Consider the following 20216-nt stretch of genomic DNA (forward strand, 5'->3'; position numbering starts at 1 on the left):
TTCAAAATTAATGTCAAAGTCATGTTCTCAATTTCACCGTTCTCATTTCTTTTTGCACAAAAATTTATTGAATCCAACCGGTTTAGCATCTTCAAGTGAATAACCAGGAATCCAAAAAATGTAATATATTTTACATCTTCAAATATATGGATTGCAAGTCCAAAAACCTAACTAGTTTTATGTCTTCAAGTATATAGACTACATGTCCAAAGAACTAGTTTTTCATTTTCAGGTGAATAGACTTCATGTCCAAAAACATAGTTGTGTTTTACATCTTCAGGTGTATAGACTACAGGTTCAAAAATTATTCGCTTTGGGAAGTGAGTCTAATATTTTCTCATTTGAGTCTTTCTATTTTGGTCAATCATTTCTTTGTCTATAATCCTTTATAGACTTACTCTTGATCCTCGTCATCATTATCATTTATTACATTTAACGCTATATTATATGTAAATACATTGTCAACATTGACTTTTTCGGTTTCATCATATTACATTCACAACAAAATATGAGATCTCTTTATTTTCACTAATTCCAAATACCTTAGCTCTTCTGGAACTAAAATATACAATTGTGTTAGAGAAATCTGTCAGCATTCTCATAATCTCAATTTGATCATCTTACTTTTTAGCTCATTTTCTCAATTGAAGATTTTTATCTTTGGAACCAATGTGTCTAACACATTTCATGTGTTTTCTAAGACCCATTTAGCAATATTGTCCAACAAGAACATCAAATTTTATTGAAGTATTAGTAGTTGATACATATGATTTAACCACTTATTTTAATTAAACTTTATAAATGAATTATCTTTTTTCCCAAATAGCTTCGGGAAGTCATGTAGCATACACATCTATAATGGGTTGGATGTGCACCCAAACCTATTACCATGTTTGGAAAGATGTTGCGAATAGAGAAAACACGTTTAGGTGTGTGCTCAAGCTTTTACACTCAACATAAATGCAAGGTAAATATAAACATGTCATAAAATGTTAAAGCTACTGAAAATCACTATTTTGAAATATATAAAAAAAAATCACATCCAAAACGTGAAACCAAACAGGCTAATGTAACCAAACTCATGCTTAGACATCACACAAATGACTTTTTCTTCAACGACTTCCAGTGATGTGCCCGCCTGCGATTATGTCTTTTTATCATAGCCACAATGTCTAACTTGCATGTTTAGAAAAACACGAGTTCCACCAGACAAATAAATTTATTGCTCTAAGAAGCAGTAGGGAGCATAGAGAAGAGTGTCTCAATAGACAAGTGGACCACAGCATTCACAAGTTTTTTGTTTGATATTGTGAAGCTCAGAAAGAGGAGCGGAGGACAAACTATTATTGCCCCCACACAATGCGAAAATTAGCAGGATTGTGCGCAGTTTATTAGCCTTTTTGACTGAGAGCTTAGAAATCCATGCATAGAATAACCTCTTAAAGGGGTTGCAAAGGCAAAATGGTGGAAACCAACCTTACCTAAGTATCCCCATTTTGTTCATGTATGTGGTCCTACTTGATTAGGAATCTTATATTTTAAGAGGTTGGTCTTGGACCTATGATTGCGGGGTAATAGTAATTTGTGTGCGTGTTTATGTAAATTCTGCTATGCATTATTCAATTCCAATCTTATCTGAAAGGAGCCTTCTCTTTCTGTTAAGTAGTGGAGTGAGCAAAAATGGGGCAGGCCAATCACTTCAAGAAAATCTAGAATTGAATAAGTATTCTTTGACCCTTTTACCAGCTGAAAAGGAATTTTTACATATTCTTCTAAAGAAATATTATAGGCGGTTGTTGAATGAGTTCGATTGACAAGACAAACGTGAACATGCTCACAGATGGTAAATGATCTTCTCATATGTTCTTGCTTCAGAAATATTTGGAAAAAATAATAAGAAATGACACAAAAGCACGTGAAATGTATATGCAGTTAGCTGCTTCAAAGTGTAAATTCCTGGCATAGTCTTGAAAGAGACGGATCCGAAGAACCTACAAAATCTCTTAGCAAATAACTTACTTGAGTTATGATATAACTCATCCGAAAACACAAGATTGGGTTTCTATATTAGATAAGTTTATTCGTACTTCCGAAATAAAATTTCCTTACACAGATATCTAATAGGAATTCACCCTATTGCCGCATTATCCTATAATTAATAGGACATGAGTGAATTCCTATTGAATGTCTGTGTAAAAGTGCAAAGTAAACTCTTAAAACTATTTCAGTGCTTCTACTCAATAGCTTAAACTTTTGGGGTTATTAGTTCATAACATGATTTCAGAGTCTGCATATGATCAGGTGGTTTAGAGATTGATCTTTGCTACCCTCATTTTTCTAAATAAAAATTAAATTTCAACACTAGGTGGATCTGTGCATTGTATCTGCTTCAAGCTCAAAGTCCTACCGCATGAGGGAGTGTGTTAGATATAAAAACCATTCATGTTCTTGCATTCTCCTGATCAGAGGATAAAAAAATCTTCACTGGAGAAGCTTCTATTTGATCAAGCAAGTTGGACGGTGAGATAGCTAACCATGGTGCCTAGGCTAATGGTACAGTATTTCTCATTATTTATGGCAGGTATCAGCTTAAAAAAATGCAAGTAATGCAGGCCAGTGATTCCTTTGAACCAAGTTCAGGTCATCCATCAAACTTGGATCTTGGAAATGTATATTTATTGATCATCCTCCAATGCATTATTTGCAACTTGGGAGTCTTTTTCTTGCTTATCACAATCTCTTAATACAAATGCATGCATTTTAACTAAAAAGGACCAGTTAATAAGAGTTTATCCATAGCAATAGTTCAAGAATTTAGCATGTCCTATATGGTAGAAAATTATAGGTTTGAGAATTAGGTAAATAAAGAAATTTAGTATCTAGTATTTAACCTATCTTCTACAGTAGTCATCTTTGCTGCTCATGAAAACATTTAAAAAAAAGCTATTATAGTATTACATATTGTTATATGACATTAGTTTATCAATGAGCTGCGACTTTGGTAAAGAGTTGCAGCCTTGTGACGTGGCAATCTGTGGTTTTACTTGTGGAAGCTGTCATTGTCATTCATGGGGACAAGATTGCCTACCTATCCCTTCCCATACCTCACAATGGTGAAAGCCATAGATGAAGATCATGGTTCATATTATTTTCTCAAATGAATTCATAACAGGCCAAAACAAGTAAATAACAGAAAATTTAAAAAAATTTATTATGAGAACTATTTTACTTCATGCAATATCATGAAGACAGACTTGGTCTTTCAACTGAAGCAGAAACGTAAGAAATAGAAATTAATGATAGAACCAAACTTATAAAGTTTGCAACTTATACCAATTCTTCTCTCGATAAATACAGAGCGGTAACATAGCATAAACGGATAAGGTTATACTATGATAAATATTTGCATCTCTCCAATGTCAGACATCATGAAAATAAAGATTATACAAACATCCGTAAGAAACTATAAATGAGCCTTGCCTATTACTGCCTTCCATATGTAAATGTTAATATTGGTTTTGGTTCAATTTTCTTTAACAAAAGAAAAATTATAAAGAAAATAACTATCAAAGCACAGGTAAAGATTGATACCTTTATTTCCATGTGAAACTTTTTATACATCAGCAAGAATAGCCTCTATTTGCAGGATATTTCTATCTCTATCTGCCTTCACTGTTCATTAGTTGAGAAAAAACTTCGGTAGCACTTATGTCTGAATAACCATTACCATTATCTCCCTCTCTTATTACGTTACTAGAAGGACTCCCAGGAATTATTGTAGTTGTCACATTCACTGTTTCCCGAGCACTGCTATCATCATATGACTCCCCTTCTTGTTCACTTTCTTGGAGCTGAAGTGCATATTCCAAATTCCACAATACAGCACCCATTGTTGGCCTATCAACACCATATTCAGCCAGACATTTTTCTGCTGTTTCACCAAACTTCTTCAAAGAGCTTTGCTTTATCTTCCCAACAAGATAGGGATCAATAATATGCTCCAGCATGCCCTTTTTCTGCCATTCAAGCCCCCATTCGGCTAAGTTCACCTGTTCCCTATCAAGTTGTGGATCAACAGCAGGTCTGGCACAAAGAACCTCAAAAAGCACCACCCCAAATGAGTAAACATCTGACTTATCTGTAAGCTGCTGCCTTCGAAAATACTCCGGATCAAGATAACCAAAACTACCTTTCACACCAGTGCTCACATGGGTTTCATTGAGACAAGGTCCAGATCTTGAAAGACCAAAATCTGCAACCTTGGCCACATAGTTTTCATCAAGCAAAATATTGGTTGATTTAATGTCACGGTGGATGATTCCTTGCACGAAACCAGTGTGTAGATAGTGGAGACCTCTAGCTGCACCAATGCATATCTCAAGCCGCTGCTTCCAAGACAAAGGTGCATGTCCTGCTGAGCCATATAGATGCTTTTTGAGTGGACCTTTTTCCACATACTCATAGACAAGTATCATTTCTGAGTTTTCTTCACAATATCCAACTAGTGAAACAAGATGGCGATGGCGAATTTTGGAAAAGATTGTTATTTCGGTCTGGAATTCTGGAAGCCCTTGTCTGGATCCAGGCATGCCTCTCTTGACTGCAACCTTCACGTTGTCTTTGAGCACCCCTTTGTAAACCATACCAAACCCACCAGACCCTATAATTAGACTTCTATCAAAATTGTTTGTTGCTGATTGTATATCGGCAAAAGGGATTGTCAAGCCAAAATAACCATAAGAACCAGGAGAGGGAAAAGCTGTCCCTTCAGACATTCTACTAAGTGAACTCCCTCCGTACACGCGTAAAGGCGTCCATCCTACACTTTCCATTGTTCTTTGTCTTGGCGTTTTCTTCTTCTTCCTGCATTTGAGAGAAAGCAGCAAAGCAGCTATAACAAAAAGCAAAACAACAATTCCTCCAACAATTGAACTCACCAACACCCACAACCTCTTCTTCCTTGGAACAACATGTGAGTCCACAACATTCACTAGCTTCATTATCTCTACACCATTCAAAATGGCATTCATCCTTGCAGAACTACTCAGTTCAGAAGGGCCAACACTTATTTGAATAACACCCAATTCATTGGAATCTACAACAAAATCCACATAGAACGGAGATGCAAGCACATGGACAGTAAGGGATGACAAATCAAGATCCTTGTAAGCATAATACCCATTGATATACACATCAAAGTAGAGCAAATTAAGAGCAGGACTAACAATATCACAGAAATGCAGCCGAACCAAGTGCCGAACACCACCTGGAGCCACTGGAAAATCCCAGGTTATGTTGAACTGTGAAGCAATAATGGAGTGATCCTTATTCATTTCCTGAGCAGTCATATAAACATTATCCGGAGCGATCTCTCGAGTCGCGCCTCCCTTCTGGTAATTTAGTGTGTGAGTGCTCCCCACACGCTTAGCAGCATCCTTAAGAACCAGAAATTCCTCATCAGGAATCCAAGTCCTCCAAAGGGTGTCATTAAAAGGAGTTACTTTCACACCCCCAACATTAATCCTATGCACAGTTTCCAAAACCTGAGATGAAAGGTTCTTGTACTCTACCACACCAGAAGGACCAACCAACCTAGCTCCATAATCTATGACAAAATCAGCAGGAGCAGTAAACACCTCTACAGCATTCACAAAGCCAAAACCTGAATTACCTTCAGGTCTAAATAAAATTTCAAGCAAATTTGACTCTATCTTCAAAATAAACTCCTTAAGCAGTGCACCATTAATTGGCTTGAAATTTCTCAGCACCAAATTACCATCAACCAAGACACTAAAGTTGGCAGATTTTAGATCAAATCCTTGAGCCTTAAAAGGTGAAAAATGAAAACGAACCAAGTGGGTACCATTTATCCTCATGTTGAACCTGTAGCTCCCAGTGATGGGGAAAACTCTTGCAGTGTGGTACAAAGTAGGCAAATTTGGAGGAGGGTCTTGGTAGGTGAGGGAAATGGATTTGTCAGCAGAGAGAAAAATTGAGCCATGGCTGGTGGAATCACTGACGAAGATGCGGTTGAAGAGGGAAGCATTGTTCTGTGATCCACAGCTAAGAAGGTAGTTATCTATGGGAGTGAAAGAGGATGAACAAGAAATGAAAAGAAGAAGAAGAATGAAATGTATAATTAGCTTTTGAGTCTCCATGGAAGATGGAATATATGGTCTTTGAGGAGTTTGAAGCTCACATGGAAGAACTGGAAGCTGGGAAAAAATTTGCAGTGAAGACTTTAAAAAGAAAGAAGAGACAGATAATTAATGTACATCAATTTTGGTCACTCATCAAGTCAAAGGGTTGCCACAACTATTCATTTTCTTAATGGTTATGTTTAAAAAGCAACATTTTTGGATGCTTCACACAAAATGTATCTTCTCTTACTGGATGCTGGACTAAACCAACTGTACTAGATTCTGTTTGGTTCGGTTTCTGGTCCTTAGATTTAGCAGGTCCTTTATGAAGTAATAAAATATAAGAGAAAGTGTGAAACAAAGAAACGATTACATAGTTTATTTGTAATTAAAAATGCTGAGATCATTTGTTTTTGTCAAACTAAAATCCAATTTTTATTTGGATACTTGTGCGCCTTTGGAATTGGAAGGATGGTTATACTTAAAATATTGTTCAATTGTTTGGGGAGGGGAAGGATTTTAATAGTTTAATAAAAAAAATTGGATAGTAAAGTAGTAATTATCTTGTCTTAAATGAGAGTCCGGAAAATTTAGTAATTGGGAGAAAGATAAGTGAAATGTTAGTAAATAAATGGTACGTGTGATTTAAAAATGTATATTTAAGCCAAAAAAGTATATATTAGACGCATACACTTGAAGTTAATGGTAATCCTATATAGGTTGGTTTAGTGGTAAAAAATTTAGTAGATTGATAAGATCATAAGTTTATCCTCTTTTGCACCATATTATATTATATTATATATATATATATAAACAAACTTGTAGTTAACGATGTTTTGTTAATTTTTCAACCCTTTCTTTTATATTAAAGTAAAAAAAAAATTATAAAGACTCTGTTTTCAAGCTTTTGTTTATTAAAAAATGTTATTTTTTTAAAATTGACGTTTTTAAGAAGAGAAATGAAAATAAAGTAAATCAAATATAAAACTTAATACTTTTATAACACAATCATGAAGTTCTAAAGTGTAATTTCGCTGACGTGCTACCATTTTTTTATCAGATGACATGCTACCATATGCTAAAATGTAAACAATTTAGATGGGAAAAAAAATATGTGCTGCTTCTTGAGTTTAATTACATTTTATGGGAAGTAAATACTATTAATTTCCAAACAGACGGTGTGGATAGTAATCACCTTCCAGATGGCATATTGTAGGAACAATTTGAGTGTGAACGATCAATTAGAAAGCTAAAAGTGCTTTACAAGAAGGATAAATAGCACACTGTAATAGTACTGAATGTTCATTCAATTACCTTTATTGACAGAAAGTTGTATGGTGGGCTTATTTGCTTCTAGTCTATTTAGCAATCATTAATGGCCCAGAGTCTTGTTTGGTTGGCATCTTTAATTGGTTGAAAAGAAAGTTAATAGAAATTTTGATTTCAAGTAATGGGGGTTTGGCTTCCTTCCACTACTGTTCACAAATTTTAGTGGGGGGAAAAATGCATCACACTGCATAAGTTAATATTACTTTTTCTAATTCAATAAAATTCCCAACTATTCTTTTCATAAATTTGTTATTTTAGTTCATTTAGTGTGACGTATATCTGTCTATTATTTAATATGATACAATCTACCTTTTCATAACATATATCCATCACCATAGAAATAGATATTATGAAGCATTCAATCAAGATTTAATTTCATTAAATATGTTTATCCATGCTATTTTATTCTTAAATCCATGAGATTATATAAGATAATCTAAAATATTTTATCATAATTTTTTTATTCACCAAAAAATTTAAGATTAATTAAATAATAATAAAAATTGATAACATGATTTTCTTTTATCTTGAGTTAGCGATTGTGAGTGTTTTCAATCAATCACTAAATCAATAACTAATTTTACTGATATAAGAAAATTTTATACATAAAAAAATAAAACATAAATGCTCTTATTAAATAAAATATTTTTCTACGTGTGCTAGTGTGACGTTTCACTATTACATTAACATACAAGTTAGTTAATAACATGTTTAATGAAATTAAATCTTAATATAATATTTATTAGTACTCTTAATTCATAAAATGTATTTCTATAGCGATGTAGAGGCCGTGTCATTTTAAATAAAAATAAATATATATTATATTAAACCAAATAATATAACAAAATTTTGAAAATAGAAGTCAAGAATTTTATTGAATTAGGAAAGTAAGCTTAAAGCAATCCCCAATTATAAACTTATGTAGCTTCTACTTGAGTATAATGACATATGCATGACGAAAGCACAGCTAAGAATTACTCCTTATGTGCATAAAAACATGCATGTGCAAATGTACACTCATTAAATGTGCAATGGTACATTCATTTATATTGTACAGAATAATTGATTTTTTGAAGCCGTATATAATAATTGATAAATATCTAAGAATTTAATTGTAAGCTATAGTGTTATATAGGATCTTAAGAGGCAAAAACTTCTATTTTCTTGCTTTCATATTGAAAATATTAATTTTATTGTTTTATCCAATCTAAATGATCCATTAAATCAAATTAACAATGTTCCAAAATCTCGTAATTTTTTCGAATTCACCTAAGATCAATAAATCATTAGTATGTCAAGAGAGATTAAGTGACCTAACTTTATTACATAATGGTTAAATAGAATTTTTTTTTTTGAATAGTTGAATAAGTAATTTTTAATTCCAAAATACTCAAAATATAATTTGAAATTAAATCATAACTAGCTTTAAAAAAAATCAACTTATAACTATTTTGGTTAAATAGAATTTTTTTTGAATAGTTGAATAAGTAATTTTTAATTCCAAAATACTCAAAATATAATTTGAAATTAAATCATAACTAGCTTTAAAAAAAATCAACTTATAACTATTTTCATAAATTATTTAAGAAATGACTTATCTTAAACTTCATTATATTTAGATAAACATTGGTATGGTGATCTTGTAAATTGTAATTAATTTTAAATAGGAATTTTCAACTTAATAATCAATTTTAAGACAAAATCATGTAGAAATAAATAAATAAATTGTGAAGCACAATACGAAATGGACATTGGATTATGGGCCTGAGCCCATTTCATCAAGCCCAGTTCTGTGGAATGGTGAAGCAACACGACCTTGTTCGTTTCTTCTTCTTCACCTTAGAGAGAGAGAGAGAGAGAGAGAGTAAAACCCTAATTCGTTGCTTTCATTCTATTTACCACAATCGAAACCCCCATTTTTTATAAAACGGTAACTCTCTCCCTTTCTTCGTATTTTACTTTCATAATATTCCTTTAGCACCTACAAGTTAGGGGGAAAAAGGTACATTAGATGTGTAATTTGGGGATAATGAAATGGATTGTTAATTGCTGGATACAGAAATTAATTGGTGGATTTATCGGGTAGTTAGTCATCCTGTGTAATTCAAATGAGGATTTTTCAAGGTTTTGCTTTTTCCTTTTTTTTAATTTTTTTATTTAGACTATAATTTTGCTCTTGAAACCATTTGGCAAAATTGCAAATTTGCTTTTGTAGCATGGATGAATTCCGTTAAAAATTATTCATTTTTCGCCTTTGGCTAGATGAAAATGCCACTGAAATTATGTGCACCTGGGTAATTTCAAAAGTGTAGGGTGTGGCAAGTTGTTATTTAATAAAACTTGGGAGTTGTTTATCTTATTGCCTCTTTCAGTCTTGTTATTTCAAAGAGTTTAATTTATATACACTACTGGCATCTAATAGAAATATATCTTATCACTGGGTCATATTAATAAATAAGATGATGTGGTAAATTGGTCAAATATTATGAGATAATTTGGGTAAAAAATCTTTACACAGACAATATATAAAAATTAAAACTCAATTTCAAATTTGTAACTGCACTGCAAAGTATTGCCTCTTATGTTGACTAAGTGATGATTCATGATTGTACAGCATGGAATTGCATTCAGTGAACTAGATCTAAGTAACCCCATATTAGTTGATAATGTCAATGATATGTCAGAACATGCTGTTTTGAGTACAATGTTTAAACTTAATGTTATGGTGGATTGTTCATGTGCAGGGTGATGTACATTCTATGATTCAGAGTTTTGGTTGAACCTTCACTTGTATTCTTTGCTGTCATGGTATGTTCAATGTCTAATCACTTAATTATATTCTGTCTGAGGGAGAAATGTCTCATGTTATAATTGCTTGTCTGAGGGGGCAAGGTTTTGCATTGTTCTCGATTTGTCAATATGATTTTCCTTGTCGAAGCATCACATGTATTTTTTTTTTGTGTGTGTGCAAGGGAAATTAAATAAGATGTAAGTATGTAGATAAAAGAAGAAAATCTATTTAACTGGAAAAAAGTATTACAAAAGGGACTAAAGATATCCTCCTTAAAATACAGCAGCAAAAGAGCACATCCCATCCCACATTCAGGAATAAATTCAAATATTGAATTCTTAGGGCGGTTTATTGAATTAGGATTTTAAAAGACTTTTTTAGAATAAAAAAATCTTGTGGATTTTAAAGACTTTATAGAAACGTAATGACTTTTAAGATTTTTTTTAAAAGACTTTTGTGATTGAGATTTTATAGTTTGGATTTTAATGGATTTATAACATGAATTCATAAGATTTGAAAGAATTTTATGAATTTTCAAGATTTTAAAGAATTCCATCAATTTTTAGAAAATATTCAAAATTACAGTGGAAAGAAACTTTGATTATATATTGTCTGGTCTTGTGTTGTTGTGAGCTTGTTAAAGATGCTGTGTAGAAAGATTTAAATATATGGGCTAGTTGTTTCATTTGAAGTTTTGGTGGCCAAAGGTTTTCATTATGGGATAGGCTTGAGTTATGCTGGAAAACGAATTCCCTCGGGTTATTTTCCTTTCTATAACTCAGGGCCTCTTTGTCATGGTGTAAAAAAATGGTATTGGTATCTGATATTGCCTACCAAAAAAAGCCATTGATGTTAATGTTTTGCATGGGAAGACTTGAATTCCCAAACCATGAGCACATGCATCTACAGATTGAATTGTGAGGACATATTTTGGCTATGTCTCGAGTAATTTTATATTAATATAAGAAAGTAAAGTTTGATATCAAAAGAAAGAAAGAGTCTAACAAAATTTCAAGAGTTTAGATGAGATTGTTTGATGAGTATTTTGTATTCAAAAGTCAATTAAAATCCATCAAAATCTATTATAAAAAACAATTCATTAAAATTTATATACTTTTGAATACTAAAAGACTTTTTATGAGTTGTAAAAAATCTTAATTTAATACCAACCGATTTTATTGTACTCTTTAAAAAATCATAATAATCTTGATTAAATACCAAAAGACTTATTTTTATTATTTAAAAATCTTAATTGAATATCACTTAACTTTTTCATCATAAAAGAGTCTTTTAAAATTCATCGATATCTTAATTGAATACACCCCCCTTAGAATCCACTTAATTAATATTTATATGATAGTTCCTAAAATTGGTCGTTTGGATTTTGATGTTTTGCTTGTCATTGTTTTCTAGCACTTATTTTATGTATGGCTGAATGCAGGATCCCAATGATGATAGGGGTGAAAGTAGACTCTATATTGGTAACCTTGATCTTAGAATTACAGAGTGAGACTTGCTAACTACTCACCAAGAGTTAACTTCATTTTTGTTTTGTGCTTCATGCACATACTGACATACTTACTCTTTTCTTTTCAATAATTTCCAGAGCTGCTCTGCTTAAAATGTTTTCTCCTTATGGAAAGATAATTTCCGAGGACTTCTTATGGCACACACGAGGCCCAAAACGCGGGGAGCCACGTGGTTTTGCTTTTATCCAGTACAGCACAAAAGAGGTAAGTTGATTGCATACATTAGTTACATCACTTTCTAGCAATTTCTGATTTCCATAGTTAAAGTGAGAATGCAGGAAGCAGAATTAGCCAAGGAGAAGATGCATGGGAGGTTAGCTTGCGGCCGGCCATTGTTTGTTCGTCTTGCTGGTGAAAAGTTCATGTTGGAAACAGCTGATAACTCTACAAAAGCAGCTGGTGAAGGGCACAAGATGCATCTCACTGGTGGTGGTGGTGCCATGGGACAAACAAGTCGACATGCCAAAATAGCTGCTATAAAAAACAAATTGAAATCCTTAGAGGAGGAGAGTTCTAGGTCCAAGAAACAAAAGCGAAGTGACAATATTTCTTGAGTCAATTTTGTAAGTATATAATATGCAGAATCAAGTGATAATTCAATGGCGTATAAATTGAATGTGTTGCAATTGTTTGTCCCCATTAAATTGGAATTCACATATTTAGTTAAGCCCTTTATTTTATTTTATTTTATAATTTAGGCCATTAGCCATTGTTACTGCGGAGGCATACTATCCATATGAAATTTTCCAAATTGAAATTTAATTTGACATTCTGTATGTTTTTTATCCTTAAGATGGAATATTAATTTTAAATGGAATGGAATCAGAACATTTTATGTGAGTTCAAAAATTCTGAGTGTGAGATCGTTTTAAATTGATGTTTTTATTAATAATTTTGGAATATTTTCTTTTATGTTTTGTGACGAATATGAAAATAAGAAAAAAATGATATTTTTTTCTTTAAAAGCCCTTTAAATAAGAACTCACATTAAAAAAGAAAATATTTATATAATTAATAATAATGTCAATTGCAAATAAAAAATAAGATATATTTAAGAATGAGGTCTTAAAGGAGAGAAAGGCTATATTTTTTTCATTTTTAAATTAAGTTTAAAAAAAAGAAAAAAGATCAGGACAATAAATTTAGAGAAAAAAGGTTATGTTGACATAATAAAAAGTTTTATATAATTATCTAATTACAAATCAATATGAATAATAAATTTATTAATTTTTAAAATAATTATCTTAAAATAATTTAAAATGTAAAATATGATTGACGGGATGATAATATAAATCTATTTTATAGTGTCTGTATGCATCTACATTAAACTCATAAATTTATGTTGAAGTGAGAAGGGATAACTCAATTGCAATTTAATTGGCAAACGTTAGTTTGTTGCCTTTCTCCCTTGAACATTGCTATTGCCAATTGAGTTAGCTTTTAGTATTTTCTTTAGGATATCTTTTAGCCGTTTAAGTTTAAAGTAACAATCTGCCGTATAATTTTTTTACACGGTTATTTAATAATACTTTATTATGTAAGATAAGTTTATTGATTTTTTAAAATAATTAACTTAAAGTTATTCAAACGGTAATTTGTGATTGAATAATAGTGTAAAATTATTTAATACTATCATTGCATAGACACTAAATTATAAGTTTAATTATAAAATCCATCTGTATAGTTATTTTAAAAATGTTTCTTTTCAACGAAATTTCATTTTATGAGTAAGTTAATTAATTTTATAGTGAATTCTCCTGATAAAATTTTATTCTTAAGTATGAAGGTAGATCAGGGACGTGATAGTAGTGTTTAGTTGTATGCACTCTTATTATTTATTTATTTGTTCTCTAAACGAAAACATAGGTCTCTGTCAAAAACAAAATCCAGGTCTCAATAAAATTTATATTAGAGGCTTAAGATAAAAACTGTTGAGTACATACATTTTATTGCGTCTTATAGCATATCCTTATAGAATATGTTTTCTTTGACAAGGAAAGCATTTAGAAGAGTTTATTTGAATTTATAAAAATAGCTTATAACCTTTATGTAAGCTTTTTAAAAACTTATATTAATATGCTTCACGAGGAAACTTATTATTTTTGTTTTTCAAATTATTTCAAAACATTTTGTAAAGTTTATCCATAAGTTCTAATTAGTGAAACCTTATTGAGTAAGTTGCTTAACCAAATGTGTTTTCAGAGTGAAAATAGTTATCAACGATTTGAATAGTTTGAAAAGGAAAAGAAAAAAGATACGATTACAAATTTCAAGTTTTATTTTTTCATTTATGAAAAACAAAACTAAGTCGTTTACTTGTCCATTATTTGGTGGTTGAGTGATGGCTTTTTATAAGGAAAAACAAAATGCTTATTTATCTTCAATTAATAAATATGATGTGAGGAAAAAATGTGAACTACTAAATGTGATTAAGCAGAAAATTTAGCTGGAATCTTTAGGTGCCGATAGGAAAAAGAAAAGCAAGTGGTTCTATGTTGGTGAGGTTTGGACCATTTGATAATTGCAGTGACCTAGTTGTAGAAACTAGAAAAAAAAAAATCCTTTCCATCAGAAAGTCAAAAATCTTAACTATGATGATTATAAAAAAAAAACACTTTGATAAGGGAAAACCTCGAAGGAGAGATCTATTTCCTTTGTTCTATTCTTTTGAAATCAAGAAATACATTTTTTTTAGTATGGGTTCCAAGCACATCCCTATTTTAGTAATATATCTTTCCTGTTTTCCAGCATGGCGTAAAATGAGGACTGTAGCTATCATGAAATATGCTTGCAGCACAATTTTGAATCAAAAAAATATGGAATCTACATAATGGCTGATCATTGTTCTAAAGAAACACTTGATTTATTAAATAAAGCTTGATTTCTTTGGTTCAATGTTTGTAGAGGATGCTTTCCTACTTTTCGTCCATATCACATTATAGTATTAGAAAGCAGTTTCTATAGGCCAAATATTACGTTCTGAAATAATTTTAAATGACCTATGGTTCTACACTTCCACTTTCAAATTGGTACTATGAAAATTTCAATATCATGTGACCTATTATATTTAACATGAGATGTGTTTCCCAGATAATTTTGTTGTGATTGGACCCAGTGGAAGTATATGAAAGGTTATGAAGACTGCCCCGATAATCACAGCAAGAATAAAATATCTGCATCAAACAAGTACGCCTATGCAAGTGCTACAAGGGTGAGGATGATACAAAAGTGAAAAGTCTGAGTTGCCTATATCCATCCATTTGCAACATTTTAGTGGATTTCCTTTAACAAAGCAACAAAAAATATAGATATTATTTAAAAACAAAAAGTCAAGGTATTAAGCTAAAGTTTTATTGAAAGAACATAAGCGGATGATACTCTTTCACGGAGGCAGAAAGTTACTAGTAAATAAGATAAATTATAACAAAGCATTCATAGATTACAGAGATTTCATCAAACTACAGCAATAGAAATCCTTCAACATTTATCATCTCAATTGTTTTTCTAAACAATGATAAATTGAAGTTCTGAATCAATATATTACGTGTTTTTTGTACTAACTTGCCTAAGTTAGTACAAGAAATTAACTATTCAAAAAAGTAAAAATTTAAACAAAAATTAAGTACAAGTACCCGCTTTGCAGATCATATTATTCGGGACTTCAAAGAATAAGAAACCTTGCAGATTTAGTAAGATTTGGCAAAAATAGCCACTTCTTCAGCAGGATTGCCGGTCATCAAGCACCTTTTAACCCCTTGTGGCTGTTCAAAAGGAAAACACCTAATTGTTGCTCCAGTCTCCTCTTTTACTGTTAACTCATCTTCATCACTGTAAAATTGTGTAAAGTTTTGATATCAGAGCTGTGAATTAATTATGTTCCTTGTCTAAACATCTTGGAAGGTACATTTTCAACATCAAAACATATTAATAGCAAAAAATTAAGAGGGGGGGGGGGGGGACAACCTTGCAGACCAAGGGCCCCTTGCCCATTTGCCTTGTGATATTGCTGCTTTAAGATCATCATATGTGCTCACATCTACAATATTACTGCAAGAGAAAAACCATGCATGTCAATTTGACTGTTTGCCAGTGAAGCCAAGAACATGTGTGCAATTGAATCAGCATAACATGAAAACAAAAAATTTAAAAAAATGAACCTTAATAACTTAAGGAAAGGCAAGAAGCCATTGAGTTTGACTGCATTAACCTTTTATTAGTCTATAATTTATGATTTTATGGAAACCATTTGTAGGAAGTGGAACATTTTAATAAATATAGGAAACCCTCATTCCAATTGGTAGCCGATTTAGAAGAGATTAGAATAGTTATTGTCAACACCAAAGCATTAGAAACAGCTCTTGATGAAGTTCTAGTAGAGGGACTTGGTTTGGTCAGTACAGTAATACAAGGTGCAGATATCTTATTTAGAGGTAAGATCTGAACTTTGGCTAGAAGCCTAGAACCATACCAAACTCAAACCATATATTTGTTACTGAAGCCAAAATCAAGGCAAAAGTATACCAGTGGAAATTATCCAAGCAAAGTACAACATTGTTTTGACAGAACCCAAGATTATGCATTTTGCTACCATTAACATTCTTCAATTCAGGAAAGATGATTAATGTGACTATTATCAATAAATAAATGAGATTATTTTGAAAAAATCAATTCAACGCATGTTAGACAAGGTTATGTTAAGGAGTTCCAGGCTAAAAGTAGCATTAAAGGAATGAACCTGTCTCGAAATGCAATTGCCCTTTCCAAAAGAGATGACTGTATTTCATCCAACTTGTCTTTAACATAAGCCTCCAAATTTAAAGGCTCCATAGAGATTCCAAACACTTTCCCTTGCTTCCCAGGGATATCTCTCCTGGATATCACCACACTTCCACTAGCCACATCACGAGGACCAATTTCAATTCTAAGAGGAACTCCCTAAATATGAAGTAAATGATATAAATATAATCAAACACTCAAAGATCCTGCAGCATGAGCCAAAGCAATGCGCATTATTTGGTCCCAGAAATTGAATTTCCATTCAAGTTTAAAAACAAACCTTCATTTCCCAGAAATTGAATTTCCATCCAGGAGTTCTTTGATCTGAGTCGTCAAGTTTAACTTTAATCCCAGATCTTTGAAGAACATCTTTTACAGATGATGCTGCATTTAGAACTGCCTCTTTTTCATCATCCTTCTTCCAAATGGGTACAATTACCACCTAACCAGGCAACACACACCATGATTTTGTCAAAAATGAAAAACTTATAATTTATTTAAATTACAATATAAAAGTACAGGCATGGAACATAATCCTGTATCTGCATGTAGGAGTTTGGACTTCGGAGTAGAAGAGTCTTTTTCATTTTAAGTAAGCATTCCCTTTATTTTCATATTTGCCTGACCAAGGAGCAAAGTATTCCAACTTTCAACAGCAAAATTTAACTAATGGTGTCTACACATCAAGGTTAAGACATCAATAGCATCCAAATGTACCTGTATTGGTGCAATCTTTGGGGGAAGCATTAGGCCTGCGTCATCTCCATGTGTCATGATGATACCACCAACAAAACGTGTACTAATTGCCCATGATGTCTGCCAAACATATTCCCTTAACCCATTTTCATCTGTGAACTGCACAAGAACACATTTTGATCAACTGCATCCTCATTAAAAGGATTATATTAATATTTAAAAGAAAAAAAAAAAAATATATATATATATATATATATATATATAAGTACATCAGACCTGTGTTCCAAAGGCACGGGCAAAGTTTTGCCCAAGGTTATGACTGGTTCCTGCTTGTAATGCTTTCTTATCACCCATCATAGCCTCAATCGTATAGGTCTTGCAAGCACCGGCAAATGTTTCCACTTTAGATTTTCGACCTGTAATAACTGGTATTGCAGCTTGCTCATACGCAAATCTGGTATAGATGTCAATCATCTGTATAGCCTGCAGTTGAACAGAATGTCGTCACTAAGATTATGCAATTATACTAGTAAAGATTTATCATCTTGACAGAAAAGAAGTGGACCTCTTTTTCTGCCTCTTCTGGAGTTGCATGAGCAGTATGTCCTTCTTGCCAAAGAAATTCAAGAGTTCTCACAAATGGTTTAGTGCGCATCTCCCATCTTGTCACGTTTGCCCACTGAAAGCAAGTTAGAAAAATTGTCCCATCATTCAACAAAGCAAGTTCTTGCTCACAAATAAACTCTCAACAGCATTACCTGATTAATCATGAGAGGAAGATCACGGTAGCTATGGATCCATTGAGTAAACATATGATTCACAATGGTTTCACTTGTAGGCCGAACCTGCCACAGCCTCAACAAGTGCAAAATTCAAAGACAAAACCTTAGGTCACAGCTTTTCAATCAATATTACAGATGATTAATCACTTCAATTCATCTCATATATCACAACAAACACCGAAAAACACACATGAAAGCAGTTGTAACAAACAACTGAAGAGCATACATACCACGAGTTTCTCTTCAAGTTCCTTTCCACCCCCAATTGTAACTAGTGCTAACTCAGGACTAAAACCCTCAACATGACTTGCTTCTTTCTCTATAAATGAGTATGGGATAAACTGCAGAACAGATTTAAAAAAAGCATCAAAATGATAGTACAATAATTTCATATTGTGGACACATTCTTATATGCCCCATTATCAAGATTTCACTTTGCAGAGCCATTAGTTTTTGACATCAAATTTAATATCGGCACACTGGTAATAAACATTCCAACTCCAACCCCTTCACAATCATTCTCTCAACTATTAATGATACCATAGAAATACTTGCATAAATTTTAGACAAATATATCACTAAGGAAACATTTAAAAGAGCTTATACTGAGTTTATTTTGACTCGTGAAAGTGGCATAGGACGGGGAAACGTTGGGGTAAACAATTTAATTTAGGCAGTGTTAGGATAAATTTTTCAGTAAGCACTTATAGAAGAAGAAAATATGAAAGTAAAATGAACTAAGTCTTAAATCAACTTATATACTTCTATAGAAAATCGCTCACTTTAGGTTCTCCAAAAGCTGGTTTTAAATTATGCATAAGTTAATTTTAACTTACGGAAAAAGCTTAATTTTACCTTTTCTTATAACTCTTTCTGGAAAAAAAAATTATCCGAAAATGTTAGTTTGTTAGATGTAGGTGGGGAATTCGAACCCATGACCTCTCCCTCCCTTCCCTTCTCCTTTCACGCTTAAAAGGGCTTTAAGGAAAGTCATAAACCACTTCAAAAAGTTCACATCAGCTCTTTAAAAAATACGCATTTTCCATAAGCTCGTATCAATAAGCTTCACGCAGTGAAGCTTGTATAAGCTTATATCAATAAGTCCTTAATTAAACTGTTTAACCAAAGACACCCTAATCCAATAAATAATCATTAATTAATTATGGTTGTTAACTTTTACCTGCGGAAAATACATGTTACTATGTCCGGTCTCCTTGAACTTCACATTCAAATACTCCTGCGCACACAGAAACAAATAAATGAAAATTACACAAATTGAACAGAAAAGGGACACGTGGCGAGAATTTGAGAAGGAACCTGAATGGCTTCCCAAATGGCGTAACCGTAGGGACGAATAACCATGGTACCGCGAACCGGACCGTAATCTGCCAACTCAGCATTGGCTATGATATCGAGGTACCACGCATTAAAGTCCTGTGACCTTGGCGTTATGACTCGCTCGGTGACTCGGTTCTTCGAGTTCTCAACTCGGTCCTGGGTCTCCGCCGCCGAGCTCTGGGCCGAGAACGACGCCGCGAGTGGCCATGGACGGGGGTGGTGGCGCCGCCTCAGAATCGCCGGGGAGCGGCGAGCGATGACGGCGGAAGAGGGCGGGGAGAAGAGGTGGGTGAAAGAGGTCAGCCTGAGAGACAACATTTGCGGCTTTGAAGCAGAGTGCGAAAGAGAAGAGAGACTCAAGATGAGGTTTTGGTTTCATGAGGTTTTATTTACAATATTATTATTAAAATAAATAAATAAATAAATAAAGGGATTTGCTAACTAAATTTCCTTAAAATACATATTCTTAACTTCTAAAAAAAATGCATGTTGACAAACCTCATAAATAGATAAATAAGAGGAAAAAGCTAGCAAACCTCATAAATAAATAAATAAGAGGGGCTTCACTTGCTTTAAGACTATTTAATATTTTAATTTATATGTAAAATAACTTGAAAATGACTATCATCTTAATATGCATATTTCCTCGATAAATTATTCCCATAAAGTACTGGTTATCCTATTCTTATTATAATAACACGAATAAATTAGTTTAGTTATTCATAAATTGTGATATTAAATTGATCATTTTTTTTTCAATATAAGATATTAAGGGTGATTTTGGTAGAGGTGAAATGATAAGAAATGATATTAAAAACAATAAAATATTTGAATT

At 32.5% G+C, this 20216-nt stretch overlaps 3 protein-coding genes across 3 annotated transcripts; 1 reads left to right on the forward strand and 2 right to left on the reverse strand.

The window, feature by feature from the left end:
- Positions 1-3459: 3459 nt before the first annotated feature.
- LOC100787484 (probable receptor-like protein kinase At5g24010) lies at positions 3460-6409 on the reverse strand. The gene has a single exon (XM_041010572.1). The coding sequence runs from the start codon at positions 6156-6158 to the stop codon at positions 3660-3662; it is 2499 nt and encodes an 832-aa protein (XP_040866506.1). The 5' UTR covers positions 6159-6409; the 3' UTR covers positions 3460-3659.
- A 2874-nt stretch (positions 6410-9283) lies between these two features.
- On the forward strand, positions 9284-12415 carry LOC100804800 (probable RNA-binding protein 18). The gene is made up of 5 exons (XM_006599491.4): positions 9284-9399; positions 10214-10277; positions 11702-11766; positions 11867-11993; positions 12068-12415. The coding sequence occupies exons 2-5, from the start codon at positions 10275-10277 to the stop codon at positions 12341-12343; spliced, it is 471 nt and encodes a 156-aa protein (XP_006599554.1). The 5' UTR covers positions 9284-9399; positions 10214-10274; the 3' UTR covers positions 12344-12415.
- A 2829-nt stretch (positions 12416-15244) lies between these two features.
- LOC100788013 (proline--tRNA ligase, chloroplastic/mitochondrial) lies at positions 15245-19772 on the reverse strand. The gene is made up of 11 exons (XM_003548115.4): positions 19361-19772; positions 19224-19280; positions 18274-18384; positions 18020-18106; positions 17827-17940; positions 17538-17744; positions 17283-17420; positions 16846-17007; positions 16525-16724; positions 15753-15836; positions 15245-15617 (listed from the first exon to the last, which is right to left on the reverse strand). The coding sequence occupies exons 1-11, from the start codon at positions 19697-19699 to the stop codon at positions 15476-15478; spliced, it is 1641 nt and encodes a 546-aa protein (XP_003548163.1). The 5' UTR covers positions 19700-19772; the 3' UTR covers positions 15245-15475.
- Positions 19773-20216: the final 444 nt, after the last annotated feature.

The sequence above is a fragment of the Glycine max genome, chromosome 16 (assembly GCF_000004515.6).
Source record: "Glycine max cultivar Williams 82 chromosome 16, Glycine_max_v4.0, whole genome shotgun sequence".
Taxonomy (NCBI): Eukaryota; Viridiplantae; Streptophyta; class Magnoliopsida; order Fabales; family Fabaceae; genus Glycine; species Glycine max.